The following is a 16,058-nucleotide window of genomic DNA, read 5'->3' on the forward strand; positions in this document are numbered from 1 at the left end:
AAACTTAAGAAACCGAAAACAAATATATATATATATATCTATCTATCTAAGTTTTCATCTATCTATCTATCTATCTATATACACACATATATGTTTTCATACACATACATATATACATACATACATACATACATACATACATACATGTGGTAGGCACATACTAGTCAAGCAATCAGGCTGCATTACTCCACACAGAGAACTACAATGGAGATAGAACACGAGGAGATACCCTCTTATGGCCACCTTTATATAGACAGCTTTTTAAAGTGGCAATAACCCTGCTGATTCAACCTCAGCCTTAAAGCAGCAATACCCTGCTGACTCGTTCTCATTGCATCAACATTTACAGCAGCCTTATAACAACTGGTTAGCTATTAAATATCCATTACCTTAACATGCTGACTCTGTAAACTGCTTAGAGGGCTGTAAAGCACTGTGAAGCAGTATATAAGTCTAAGTGCTATTGCTATCACCTATAAATCTCTACATGGCAGATTATTTGGGGGAACTGTCTTTCTCCAATTTTGTCCACTTGTTCCATTAAATCCAGGAGGATGGGCATGCTCCAGGTTCCTTCTGTGAAGCATCATTATCTAATGCAGTGCTTCCTAACCTCAACAATTTTAAGATGCATGGCTTTCAACTGCTGGGATTCCCCAGCCAGAATTCTAGGTGAAGTCCACATATGGGACTCTGGGAATGTACCTTCTCCATGCAGTGCCTGCCTTCTGGAATAGTGTCCTTCTGTGTAGTTTTGGTTACATTTTCCTCAATAAATAAATAAATAAATAAAATTGATTCTAACGTCTGTCTCTACCTATGTGCGCATTTACATTCTGAATGGTCCGCTCAACTTTTCTGTTCTTCGTTGCCTGAGCTTATGCAAAATCTTTAAGTAGGATTTAGCACCTTCAGGTCAGTTGTCTTCTGCTGTTCTAAACTGTGCTTTGCACTGGAGGGGAGGAGGAACTTGCCTTCTAAACTAAGTAAGTCTGTAGGCTTTCAGTGTCTTTGTGGACTCTGCCTTCCCATTCACCTCACCTTTGGTTGATTTGCCGGACCTGCTCCTCCTCCAACTTCAGTTGCCTGCTAAACCACACTTTCTCCTGATGGCTGTTGTTCTCTGGGCTTCAAATTCTTCTTTGCTGTATTATGCAAGAGAAATCTTCCTCCAACACAATCTACCAGCATTTTTCTAACCAGATGTGCTCCAGTATTCCTCATGGCGAGGAAACAAAGGGAAGAGTTCATCCTGAACACTGCAAGCCTTTCTTTCCAGAGTATCTAATCCAAATATTACTTCTTAAAAGTCTTTCACATCAGCCAAAGCTTTAAAAGTATTGGCTCTGGCCACTTCCTTTAGCTGGAATGCTCAGCACAACAGCATTCTAGATAACCCTTACCTTCCACTGAACATCAGGCCAAAGGCGTTGGTTGCTACATACTCTTCTGCTATACTGGCTTCTATGGAAGACAGTGTGCGTAAAGTTGTATGTGTGGCTTCACTGCTGCTCAAGAGATGGAAGAGAGAATAGCCTTGAAAGACAAAAGGAAGAGCCGCTAAGAAGGTAACTGTCAGATATGAGGGGCTGGAGCCTGGGCCAAGAAAATAATGTGAGAAAATAATGCCCTCCCTAATTCATACCTAGACAGAGTGGGGGAAACATATTCAGACTTGCAAAATTCTGTTACAATAGCTATTACCATTAAAGTAGTCCTGACCGATGTGGCATTGGTTTCTTAAGTCTCATCTACCTTGGATTGACATATGAGTGTTAATAGTAGATAACATTGTTAAAATAGTACAGGCAGGCAGAGGGATTCCTGATTATTTCAAATAACAAATGCCTGAACAGAAAGATGCAGAAGAAATGCTGTTGGAATGTTGGGAGCAGACTTCTCCAGCACTGCACATGGGGGAATGTATGTGTTTAAGTCTTTTGGAGATGGTTGCATAGGCGTTTTTATATATCAGGAGATTTTAACATTCCAGTTAGGTGGCCCTCAAACAGCGAAGCACAGAACAGGAAGTCAGATCCACCAATCAGCACACAGTGTGTGCAAATCCACACAACACATAGTTGGGATTCAGAAGGTGTCTGCATCGGCCCATCTGCAGCCCTCTGCAACCCCTGCTTACCCATCAACCCTTTTATAGCGTAGTGGCGACAGCTATGGGACGTTGTGGGCAACTCTCAATCAGCCCTGAGAGACCTGTCTTTAGAACGATTCCAAAGTCCATAGTTCTTTACCTAACAGATTTACAAATTGTCTTCTTGGTCATGATAATCAAATAGAACCCACCTAGTTTGTAAAGAAGCACCAAAAGCTTGGGGGGGAGAGAGAAATGTACTCAGTAAGATGAAGAGAGATGACAAACGTTAACTTTTGTTACAGCACTACCAAAATCACAAGGGATCAGGGAGTAATAGCATACCTGTACCTTAGCAAAAATATAATTGTCTTAATATACCAGAAAAGTATGTTGTATTTTATTGCTTAAAGCTTTTTTATTTATCTGCAAGGGCTTCACTGTTAATTTTTCTTAAAGGATGTTTTTCATTCATAGCCTTTGTATATTATTCACTTTTAATTGGATCAGGAATTGGATATATAATTAATGTAAAAGAACTGCTGGTTTTTTTTTAAAATGGCTAAATAATTGATCCTGCGAACTTTTTTTTTCCTGAAAATGACTGATCAAAATTAAAATAAGGCCAAGAAATTTGTTTTCTTACATAGTTTAATAAGTCCACAGGATGTGAAAAGTAAACATTGTTCATTAAAGACCTGTTTCACTGGCACTTTGCTTTTAATTTAATATAAATAAACAGTCTGCTTTGTTGTAGAGACGAGACACAGCAAATATATTTTGTAGCCAAACTCAGTATCTGTTTTCAAGGAAACAAAGTGTATTCCAGCTTTATCGCATATGGCTTCCAGATGGCACATGGCCAAATGTAAAACAAATACATAAATTATAAAGGCAGTTGAAAAAAATTGGGAAAACTCAGTAAAGTCAAAGGTTTGGGGGTAGTTAACCTTCAAAAGCCTGTAAGAATTGTTACTGATCATTTCAATCATGAGAGACAAGAACAGAACCACACTGTTGATGGTCTTTCATAGATGACCACGCTCATGGTGGTCTTCCACCATGTGAAGAGTCCCAGCAAGGCAGGTCAATGAAGAAAGCTCTTTGTCCCTGTTTTTGGCAGCCACCTGCAAAGATGCTTCTCAACTGCTTCATATGAGCCATGGCGGCACAATGGTTAGAGTGCAGTACTGCAGGCTACTTCCGGCAGCCTGCAATTGGTCAGTTCGAATCCCACTAGGCTCAAGGCCTTCTATCCTTCCGAGGTGGGTAAAACGAGGACCCAAATTGTTGGGGGTATTGTGCTGACTCTGTAAACCGCTTACAGAGGGCTGTAAAGCACTGTAAAGTGATATATAATTCTAAGTGCTATTGCTATATGCTAAAGGCAACCATGTTTGAGAAAGCAACCTCCTATCCCCAGCTCTGACACACTGAGAAAGAACTGCCTAGGAATGGAACAATATACAGGATGGAATTGAGCAAGGCTGGCTAATGTGACACTCCTTGGCAACATTCTCAGGCATGTCCCTTGGCAGCAGTCACATTCTTCACGCATCTGACTTTAATTATTTAAAAAAGATTCAATTCTGTGAGAAGTTGGTGCGTTGCAAAGCAAAGTGCCAGTTTCTATAGCATCTATTTACCGGATTGCTTTTGATGACCAAATAGGCCTCAGAGGCATTTCTTTAAAAAAAAAATGAAACAAATCAACACCCCCAAATAGTTACATGGCAGCAGCCCAGTGTTTTGTTCTTCAGGTAAGGACTCGCTGAAAAATGAGTGCCCTATGGATGAAATCATGATATAGAAGTAATACAATTTTATGATACATTATAAAAACAATGCAAATAATGACATACAGGTCAACGTACGGACCACAAATGAGCCCCAAATGTCCACTAATGAGCAAGACACTTATTGAGTTCTGCCCCATTTTATGAACTTTCTTGCCACAGGTGTTAAGTGAATCACTGGAGTTGTTAACCTAGTAACATGGTTGTTAAATAAATCTGGTTTTCCCATTGATTTTGCTTGTCAGGTCATAAAAGATGGTCACATGACCCCAGGACACTGCAACCATCATAAATACATGCCAGTTGCCAAGCGTCTGAATTTTGATCACATGACCACAGGATTGCTGCCATGGCCATGAGAAAAATTAGTCATAAGTCACTTTTTTTCCGTGCCGTTGTAATTTCAAATGGTCACTAAACAAATGGTTGTAAATCGAGGACAACCTGTACCACATTATAATGTATTGTTATTTTGCCTGCTGAAAAATAAATGTTTTGTGACTAATCATAGCAGGCCCTTTTAACAACCAATAGCTCCCTCTTTATTGAAGTACTCACTACATATCCTCAAAATTTCAAATATGTCTACTCTCAATATAAAGATTCTCAAATACTATTCCTTAAACGGAATTGCGTCCTATACTTCTAAGTACAGCATCTTTTTCCTAAGACATTAAACCATTTATATCTTGGTATGTCCCTCTGTCTCAGTTGCTTTTAGAATAATTATCCCTAAATAATAGTTTTAAAATACCAATGGTATTTTTCTTTTAAGGCACAGTATAAGAGTAGTAAGTTTGCTATCAAATTCTTTTATTTCAAAACTTACATAGGTCCCACTCCACCATTATTTCTATTAATCTCATGAAACTTAGAATGCACATCAAAATTAGTTTTTATAACAAAAAATCTTCTAAACATCAACTGCACACACACCTTCCTTTGGGACACAGTCCTTGATCTGCACCAGATGGGGTTCAGCAAAATCACACACATGCTACAGAAATACCCATTTTTTTTGGGAGGGGGGGACGACTCATCTCAAAAGTCTGAAGAGACATCCATGAGAAACAATAAAACAAAATAAAGCAGCAACTTAAAAAAAGAGATAAAAATTTAAAGCAGCAGGGCTGACATTTATAGCATTTGATAAAGTACATTGCAGGAATATATTACATTAAAAAAGAGAGCCAAGAGAGCTCCTGTGTTAGAGAATGTAAATATGCCATAATTCGATATAATAAAACCAAGATTTTTCACATAGGCTCTTGATTAAATTAATAGGTCATAGTGATATCTCCTAAATATTAAAATTAATAAAAAATAGTTGGCAAAAAAATGGTAAGGAACAGTGGTGGTATTCGACTGGTTCTGCCTGGTTCTGGAGAGCCAGTAGCGGCAATGAGCAATAGAGTCCAAACCGGTTCTCTTTGCTGCTCTGTGTTTGGCCTACCCGCCCGCCTGGGCTCCCATACTCACTTTTATGGACAGAATTCAAAGCGCAGCTGCTTTGCGCGGCGCAGAATAGCGCCGTATGGCAGCTGCTGCAGCGACCAGCATCGTGCAGGCTTGCAGGAGGCAAGTTAGAACGCCTCTGCGCCTGCGCAAAGTGAGTGTTTGGCATGCGCGTGCACGCAAAGTGTGCATGCGTGCAAAGTGCAGCCACCAAGCCACGCCCACCAAACCCGCGGCAACTTTATTTGAATACCACCACTGGTAAGGAACTACTTTCATGAGCTGATACTGAAAACATAACCATCAGAGAACTCTTTACACATAAGTGCAATATCTTAGTAAATTTGATAATGAAAGTTAGCTGCAAAGTGACATTGAAGAATAGATCCAAAATGTAGTTAAGATTTTATAAGCAGTCAAAGACAACTACATATATTAACAAGCAGCTAGATTTTAATTCAAGCAAGGCCTTGATGTGAATGCTTAGAGAGAATGCACAAGAGACAGCCCTGCTCATGTCATCACCTCGACTGCAAGGAAAATGACATCAGAATGATGAACTTGCCTTTGGATTTTATTTTTCATTCCAAAAATTAAAAAGAACTGTATAACAGATAATCAGAGTTGGAAAGGACTTTGTAAGTCATCTAGTCCAACCCCCCGCCCAAGCGGGAGACCCTACACCATTTCTGACAAATGGCAGTCCAATCTCTTCTTGAAAGTCTCAAGTGATTGCGCTCCCACAACTTCCAAGGGCAAGGTGTTCCATTGGTTGATTGTTCTCACTGTCAGAAAGTTTCTCCTTATTTCCAGGTTAAATCTCTCCTTGTTCAGTTTCCATCCATTATCCCTTGTCTGGGCTACAGGTGCATTAGAAAATAGCTTGACCCCTTCTTCTCTGTGACAGCCCCTCAAATATTGGTAGACCGCTATCATGTCTCCCCTGGTCCTTCTCTTTACTAGACTAGCCAAGCCCAGTTCCTGTAACCATTCTTTGTATGCTTTAGTCTCCAGTCCCCTATATAACATTATGTGGGTTTTATGTGTGTGTGTGTGTGTTTAAAAATAACTGGTGTTAATATATATGCTAACTCTTCAAATTTAAATAGGCATTGATAATGTCATTCAACTTGTCATGGTTAAAAAGTGCACCCTGGACTCAGATCTGAAGCTTGAAGCAAACCCAACCTCCATCTTCCTACTTCGGCTCAGACTTACACTGGGATGCTAAAGCCACGAAGGTCTCTTCATCTGATTGTATGATTCTACATTCGGAACCACCAGTGGGCACACAGGCAAAATCAGTGTACCCCTTCTGCCTTTCATTTCACAGCCAAGCTGAAAGTTTCCTTTTGTGCTGAAGGGGCACTTTGAGTTCAACCCATTCATGGGGAATAGAGGCTAAACACAATGCCTGCCTATTTCATGTCCAATTTGAAGTCTTATCTGTTAACCCAAGGGCAGCCTCTACTTTCTCCCATTTCTTTGGAGCTGGAGAAAGAGAGAAAGAAGGCAGACATTCGCCCTTCTCTTATTTGAGGAAATAAGTATAGGATAAATGTCAAAGGCGGTGGGTGGGTATGTTCCTTGCCCATTATCCCAAATTCATTTTCAGAGATGAAGCAGCTATGTTTCCAGATTTAGAAGAAATCCTGACTAAGGATTAGAAATCTTCGTTATATAGCATGCAAAGGTATATAAACCATGTTCAATATTGAATCACATGTTTGTTTGCGTACATGTGTCTGTATGTATATATGAACAGAAAAATAATTAGCAGTAGTCTCACCAGTATACACCTGCAAATGAGAGTGATAGAAGCAGAATTTGTTATATAACTTATATAGCATGCATTACAGGACTGATTTTTTTAATGCACATAAAGTGAGAAAGAAATCCAAAGTTATGCGAGGAGATGTTCTGTGTAACCAGGTCCTCATTTTCTATTCTCCCTCAAATTTCTTATGTCCCCACATCTGTTCTAGAATCCCCCAATACTCCCAAAATAGATTTGGAGGAAATGGTAGGGGAAGAAGAAAATAGGCCCTTTGGTATTTTTTTCAGCAAAGTGTTGGGCTGTTGAACAATTAACAAAATTAATTTCATAATGAAATAATTTCCAGGTCATGCAATCTAAATCGATGCATAGGAGCGGATATTTTGTTAGCCATGTTGCTAACTTATTTACAGTAGGTTTGGCAAAATATCAGTACATAATTATAATCTCATGCGGCATGATGTTGAAATCATTTTATCAAGAAACAGCAGATGAAAATATTCTGGAATTAATTTTATTTGTCTGAATTTCTTTTAGTCTAGAAATTCTAAACAATCTTGTACTAAAAATATAGATGTCAAAGAATAAATAAACAGGAAGACAGTTGAAAAGGCAATACTCTCAGAGCAAATAAAGTTTTCATTTTTTTACATACATACAATATTTCAGGTTTTTTTTACTGTATGAAAGAATAAACCATAGTCCAACTCAGGGGCTACACAATTTATCCAGAATAATGAGTCAAACATATTCATAACTGCTAAAAATGGAGGTAAAGGAAAAGAATGAAAATGACCTAAATTGACTTTTTTTCTAATCAAATATTTTGAATTAAATGGTATCCTAGAAGAATGATATCCTGAAGACGTTAATAATTGCAGTCCATTATACATAGAGATTATCAGTTACGACTAGTAAAACAGCATATATTCTAATACCTTACATTCTGAATGTAATACAGTACTTTCTTACCACTTAAATATACAGCTATTAACAGGAAAAGTAGTTTTATTGTGAAGAATGCTGGGAATGGAACTTGAGCCTAGATATGCTTCTAAAATTTTAGAAGTAAAGCCATTTTGGAAATTTTTGTCACAAAATAAAATGTCAGCTACTTTCTTTTTCGCTTACTCTTGGATATTGGTAGGCTGCTCCTAGAATGTTGTGATTTTTGTTTGGTCGTTTTCACACTTCTTTTTCTAAAAGAAAAGGAGACAAATGCCAATTAAAAACTGGATATAATTGGTAGCAATTGAAGATATGATGTACGTGAACCACAAACATAATATATTCTGCACCATAATCAAAGGATACCCACCCCCTGCTAAGATGGGGATCTTTAGCTCACATTTAGCTATCTGTGGAGTAACATATATGAAAGGAACAAGGGTCTTCTGGATGACATCAGTACTAGTTCCATTTGGGGTTGACAGGGTGGGGAGACTAATTTTTAGGCTCTTAGTTTATGGGTTGATGCTCTTGCTAATAGGAGAGTTAAGTGAAGGCAATGGAGAAAGATCACCTGGCAACATAGGTTAGCTACATATCTTAACCCTTGGTTTGCCCAAGTAACTAGTCTAGGTCTGTGATGGCGAGCCTATGGCACACGTGCCACAGTTGGCACGCAGAACCATTTGTGCTGGCATGGCAAGCTGCAAGCAAACTTACCTCACTGCACATGTGTGTGCCTCACAGCTGATTTTCGGCTGGTTTGAGGCCTGTTCAGCCTGCAGAGGTTGGTTTTCTTCAAGCTTCTGGGAGGCCGAAAAAGGCCTCAAACCAGCGGAAAATCAGCTGTGAGATGCAGTGCAGGTAAGGGGGGCAGCGGGCGGGGGGAATTGTGCGCGCATGCACAGGGGGCATGCACATTGCCTTCTGGGTGCTGGCACGCAAGCAGTGAGTGCCAGCGCACACACAATTTTTGGCACAGGAACCCAAAAAGGTTAGCCACCACTGGTCTAGGCTCTGTCTCAGATTTGGAGCAGTGGTGGGATTCAAATTTTTTTACTACCAGTTCTGTCAGCGTGGCTTGGTGAGTTAAGTGTTTGTGGTGTTATATGCGTTGATTTGTGACTCCCCCCCCTTCCGTAGTGGATATATTTTTGGTGCTTTTAACTTGCTAGAGTTGCTTAGCAAAGAAGTGACTATATAAATTGAAAAGGTAAATGAAGAAATAACTAAACATGAACAAATAAACTTAAGGTATTTATTAGAAGACTCAAGCTAATTTTTCTGAATTACTTGTGATTTAGCAAAAGCATTTTTAAATAGTCAGGAAAAGAACTTCTGACTTTATGAGTTTGAGGGTTAAACTCAGGTAGAGTTAGTGCTTGGGGTTTTTAACACTATTTTTAAGCCATAATAATAGAAAGAGGGGGGAAATTACATGAACATGTTGATAACAGAAGTAATATAACAATCTTTGACATTTATGATGAATAATATGATGAAGCTAATACCCCTCTTTCAATAAAAGACTGGGGTTTTGAAATCTCAATGATCAAAAGGAGATTTTAACAAAATGTTCTTGTGGGAGGAAAACTTATATTCTTACCATTACAACACGAATATATAAATAGTGTGTGCATGCTATTATCTGATACAGATTATTTAGAATACAAATTTATAGTATACCAAAGAGATTGAAAATATAGCATAATTTGCTTTTAAAACTTTGTAAGATTAAGAAAATAGCAGAACATTGCAAAAATGAAAATGATAACCAAGAAACTAAAGATTAAAGATGGATAAGCACAAATACTTGGCTTATACTAATTTAAAAAGATATCTATCTATTGGGAGCTGCCCAGGGTTGGTTAGAGAATGAGCTTAAATGAAGAACAGTCATCTGAAAGTTTCAAATGAATAAATGTCACTCATCAGTAAAAGCAAATACATATCCTTGCATAATGGCTTAAAAATTTGGATTTGAAAATGTAAAGCCCAATAACAGAATAAAGAGTAATTAACTGAAAATCAAGAGAATATAAGTGAATTTCATGGAGAAGTTTAAAAGCGTCAGGTTTAAATGGTTAAATGCAACATAATTTATGTAAGTCTAATACTTTTTCAGACAGATTGCATTTGTTTATTTTACATGCAAAATATTGTGGTTCTAAATCATTAATATGTTTAAAAGTGCTGGGCATTTTCAACTATATGACTCAGGATACTTTATCAATTTATTAAATTTCTAGACCCACTAGTCTTATGACTCTCAGTGCAGAAAGAATAATTAAAGCCTTGTTTCTAATAAAAGTCTGTTGACCAATGGTGAACCATCTAAGGCAGTAGTTCTCAACCTGTGTTCTGCAGACCCCTAGGGGGGAGATGTTGTCACAGGGGTCTACAAAAGCTTGATGCAGTCTAGTGTTCTAAATGTTGAGTTAAGGCTTGGGAGTTCATGCCATGGTCTGTGACCACAAAAGGTATTTAAAGGGAGTCTGGGGTGAAGAAAAGTTTGAGAAACACTGATCTAAAGAATTAGAGTTTACTGGTCTGAAAGGAGAAAGAGGTTACAGCTCCAAACAGCAGACATGAGGAGAAGACTGGTGAGAGTCGAGATGAAACATTACTCCTAGGCTCCCAAATTAGTCTGCTTGCCTTAAACCATATTTCTCATATCTGTACAAAGCATTCCGTAAGATTTTATGACTACCAAATTACATGAAATGTTTGTTAGGTTGCTGAGAGATTATAAAGACAATTAAGTGAATTTACAGTTTCACAGTGTATTGCAGAGAGAATGGTATGCAAAGAACCTTAGTTATCAATTGATAATCCCAATTGATGCAATTTTAATTCTCCTGTTAGATTTTTAGGCAGTCCTGGCAATCCAAATTTCAACAATACTTATTGTTTATTATTATTTTATAAGAACAATTATATATGAAAATAATTTTTATCTTTTCATATCATTTCTATATAGTACAGGAAATTAAAGGCAAGAAAGAGACAAATTAAAACATAAACATTTGGATTGGGAATAAAATTCTTGTACACAAAAACTGGGCATCTTAGGAACATGCTAACTTCTCCAAGCTAATGCCCCTTCTGATTTCTGAAAACTACAATTACCAGCACTGCTATGTATAACACAACACATCTGGACAGACCAGATTAGAATTTGCTAAAGCCAGATGCCTGTATCCAAAGTGTGATGTATAGTCTTGAAAAATACTTTAATGAGTTGATTATCTTAAATTTTGAAACTTGCAAGCCTTTAAGTTTCCAGGAAGCTCATGTCATGATATTGTACATAATTTCAGATCAATGAAGATTATATTGCCATTCTACATAACCATGATGGAATAGGGGCATACAAGAGCACTAACTATGTACACTCCCAGAAAGATGCTTTCTTCATATTGTCTAATTCCTAGTACAAGTTGTCTCATCAACCACGTAGTATTAATTAAACAGACAACTAATATTGGATAAAACCCCCAAAACCTCTTTTATCTAAATGTCTCAGCACTTAATTTCTCTTGAGTCACAAGAGAAGTTTATTGAATCAGTTTATTTTTTATGTTTTTTTATTAAATAAGGATAGACATATGTTATTTACACTAAAGTATACCTTGGATAATCACTAATTAGAACTATAAACTAATAAGAAACCAATCAGTGCACCAAAACTATGCTACTTAAATTATCCAAATCAGTAAGCATGTTTTCTTTGTCAAATCCCAAAATATCCAAAAGTAAATCTGGCGATTCCTTCTTTTTAAGTCTCTTTATTTTTATTAAAGAAATGCAAAATTCAATATTTTCTTTTCTAGTTAGAGCAGGCTTATTATAGTCAGTTTTCTTCTTGGTGTTTTTTTCCTGAGACAAAAGGAGTCCAAAAACAATGAGGTTCATCTGCTTCCCTTTCCCCAAAGCCTCTAAAGCAGTAACTGAATTTCTCCACACACACACACACACACACACACACCCTTCTCTCTAGCTTACTGATGCAGGGATATCTGGTATTTAACTTTTTAAAGTCTATAAAATGTTTATTTTCAGCAAAAGGGATGAAAAAGCAGGAATGTACAAAATCCATTATTTCCTCTTGCACTATTCTGTTACTTCTAACAGTGAATACAGATGGCTGCCAACACAAATACCTCTTTTGATGGCCTGGCACATAGAACTTACTTACTCCTTTACCAATAAATATAATATATTCAAATATTTTATTTCTTTATTGTTTCCCATTCTGATTCTTCAAAACAATTAAAAATAATAGTGAAAATATATGTAACTTTGCCAGGAGAAACAGATGTGTGTGTGTATGTGTGTATGTATGTATGTATGTATGTATGTATGTATGTATGTATGTATGTATTATGTATGTCATTATCCAGTCCAAAAGCAGGCTGAAACAGTGCCATCTTGTCCTTCAAGAAGAGATTGGACTGCCATTTGTCAGAAATGGTGTAGGGTCTCCCGCTTGGGTGGGGGTTGGACTAGATGACCTACAAGATCCCTTCCAACTCTGATTATCTGTTACTTTCTGTATAATGCATACAGATAGATGCTTATCTATCACACTATTTACTTCAAATATAATGGTAAGTAACACAAGGTATAGAATGGGAATAAGATATAGCAAACAAAATAAAGTATGTAATATTATCTCTCACTACACAACTTCGTGCCAGCGTCGCAGGCCATGCTCACTTTCATCAAGTCCTTTCCTTGCTTCCTGTACTGCCTTTTGTTCTTTAAACTTCATCTTTCTCTTTTGTTTTAGAATCTTGCCAACTTAATTCATCTTTGACTCTCTTGAACTTTTCCTTCCTCTCAACATACTCTCTCTTCAACTACTATTTTTCCCAGTTTGATCTTAATTTATTCTCTGTTTATGTCAAAACTACAGATCATCCTCATTTGTGACAGCTCACACTTACAACGAATCTGCTCGCATTTATGGCCAGTTCCAACTGTGGTGGCTAAACAAGGACTAGCTGTGTCTCAATGTACTGTACTTCCTTCAGAATCATAATTCATTTTTGTATTCAATACACTTTCATTCAACATCTGTACATTCCTGAGCCTCTTCTTTTAGTTCACCACACACAGATCTAAGTACTGCACTCCAATTGCATTCAACTTTCATCTCTTTTCACATATCTAACTCACTTCCAGCACTTAATAGTAAGAATAGTACATGTTTTGCTGAGTTTTGGTCAATATATCATATGCAATTACAGCTGTTTTATCACAAGTAAACTAATGCTATTCTGTGCAAGTTAGGATTTCTACTCTGTTTTCTACATGTTGTACACTCAATGTACATATGGTGTACTGATGTACGTTCAGGATGAGTATCTAAAGATAGGGAAAGAACCAACCTTTTATTTTGTATGGTGGGATGCACCCAGAAAACCTTTAATAATAGTAAGATAATTGAGCAGGACCATTAGTATAACAACTATTAATACTCTACAAATTACCCACTCCTAATACACTTAGTATTGTGCCCTGGCTCATAAATGTGCTCAGATTAAGAACACCAAAACTAACAAAATAAGTGCTAGATTTCCAATACTGCCATGCTAAAATTCATATTCAAATATCTCTCCCAGGGATCTATCCTGATTACATTTTTATCATCTTCCCCTACTTTTCCATGATAGGAAATAGAACCAAGAACTTGAATTGTTTAAATGTTTTTTAACTATGTTAGATTTGATAGAAAAAGCATGTAAAGAATAAATTGATAATTATGCAGTAAACGAGTACGAATAGAGAAAGCAAATTTTATATCTGTATAAAGTAATACCAAGAGTCAACCAAATTGTATTAAAAAACAGAGACAGAAAATTGAATCATTATTTGTATTATTGTAGACAGCTACGTGTACTTAAATTTATATTTAATGATAACTGCATGTTTATATCATAAGCAAATAACTGTTTACAAATTTATCAGTGAATAAACATGAAAGCAGAAGCAAAAGTCAACTTACCAGCAAAGTCAATCTTGGTTAAAAGGTGTATTTCTATATTCCATTAAGAATCATCATTATAATGACCAAAGGATTTTATATCACAGATGTAACAAGATAATTCCCAAAATAATTTATCTGTGAGCAGTAAATTCTATGACATTCATAGCACATGAATCTCATAATTGAGCTCTACAGCTGCCAATGTAATGTACAGTTACCATGAATTACAAGTCCAAGTATATAAAAAAAAACTATTGAGAAGTCATTCATGTATTATCTATGATAATTATATAAACAGACCTATACTTTAGAAACAAAAGGTGAACCTAAACATAATCAGTCACTTTCTGACCATCTAATATTTATAAAAGTATCTAAAATGAGTTTGGTCTTCTACAGATTTAAAAGTCAAAAAGTGCCATAATTTCATATATAAAATTATAATTTCCAAGAGTACACACATTTTGCCACAATCGCTAAAGAATAAGAATCTCTTTTAGATCCTTGATTATTACAATTCCTGCCGCAATGATAATTTAAGAATGCAAGATATTATTTGGAAGAGAATGGAAGTAAGAACAAACTGCCAAAACAATATGCGTAACTACTGAAATATAGCATAGACCAATAATAAGAAAGAGCAGTCTGGCTGCCAACATCAGAGGGGTATACTGCACAAAGGAAACAACACAGAACAGTCATGCCCCATTGTTTCAGTGGGCCAGTTCACACACAAAAACCAAAAAACCAGAGAAAAACTGTGATGTTAACTTTGGGCTTAGAAAACTATGATCTCTATATTCTGTTGAATGCAGCAAGACCAATGCCAGCAATATTTTCTGGAGGGAGACATTATCAGTGGCCAGGATCACATACCAAAGTAAATAAATATAATTAAAAATGGTCAAACTTTAATGTAAGAGTACAGAAATCTGGCAAAATTTTAGCTGCATTTTTAAAAATTAAATATTCAAGGCTGTATTATTTCACTCCTCTCTCTGTTAGTTGAAAACACTGTTCTATTATGAAGCAAGCGCTTGCATTCAGCCATTTCTGAAGCATAATTTGTAATAACATCAAATACACGTTACCTTAACCTACCACTGTTTGGTGGGGGGTAAATGAAGTGGAATATTGTAAGAGCAAAGAAAGTCAAAAAGTAGGCATTGAATTCTACGGTTTTAAAATTGTGACATTTACGATTCATGAGGAAATGCTCTTCTGCAAATAATAGATTGGTCTCGAGATGGGACATAGAATTTTCATTTGACAATAACATAGGCTTTCTCTGTTCCTACCAAAAATTTGCTCCTAAGAAAAAAGAGATTTGGGGTTGGACATAGGGCATTGCTATGGCCTGGAGCAATCTAGAGAAATTATTGGTGAGTGTAAGCAGAACTGCCTTTTCAGTTCACAAAGATCTTGGAGCCTGATAAATGTCACTTTTAAAAGAGCACTATATTTAAAAAGAAAGAAAGCCAGGGAAAAAAACAAAGGGTACATGGTGAACTTTTAAAAAGAAAAGAGAATATTTACATGTTCAAGATCTTCAGCAAATTTCAACAGGCAATTTCCATTTTGCCATCATGCAACTAGCATTTCATTGAAAGCTCTTCTTTATAATAAATAATACATGAGAAAGGACTCTTCTGAAAATTCAGTTTTTGTTCACATCTCTAATTTTTTCTAAGATTCTGCAGAAATAAATTCATCTTTATTCTAAGAGTCTATGCAAATAAATAATTAAGCTACTCCATTTAATATATTGGTATCTATTGTACTTTTCAAATTACCAATCCATTCCAGCTTTTGCTTCTAGGTCTTAAATAAGATGCTACTGGAGCCAAATATTTGGCATTTAGATTTTTTTTAACCAAGAGGAAGACAGTATCTAATGCAATATATTAGAAGGCAAAAAATAAATTATTTTATCAAGTATGAATAAATTGTATAGGTAACTGGTTCTGAATCTAAATATTCTGCTTAGAATATTCAGCT

The 16,058-nt window shown here is 36.4% G+C and overlaps 1 protein-coding gene across 5 annotated transcripts in view; it reads right to left on the reverse strand.

Annotated features, from left to right (window-relative positions):
• Positions 1–7,472: 7,472 nt before the first annotated feature.
• Positions 7,473–16,058, reverse strand: part of RAD18 (RAD18 E3 ubiquitin protein ligase) — a 147,592-nt gene continuing 139,006 nt past the window's right edge. For 3 of the 5 annotated variants that reach the window (XM_087954622.1, XM_087954623.1, XM_087954625.1), the window contains one exon: positions 7,473–8,319. In XM_087954622.1, the coding sequence (XP_087810748.1) occupies positions 8,232–8,319 (88 nt within the window). In that variant the 3' untranslated portion in view covers positions 7,473–8,231. The remainder of the gene's footprint in view (positions 8,320–16,058) is intronic. The other 2 variants (XM_087954627.1, XM_087954624.1) reach the window with 1 other exon arrangement.

This window comes from Notechis scutatus, chromosome 2 (genome assembly GCF_049901735.1).
Source record: "Notechis scutatus isolate UNSWTSFEM ecotype Mainland chromosome 2, rNotScu1.2, whole genome shotgun sequence".
Taxonomy (NCBI): Eukaryota; Metazoa; Chordata; class Lepidosauria; order Squamata; family Elapidae; genus Notechis; species Notechis scutatus.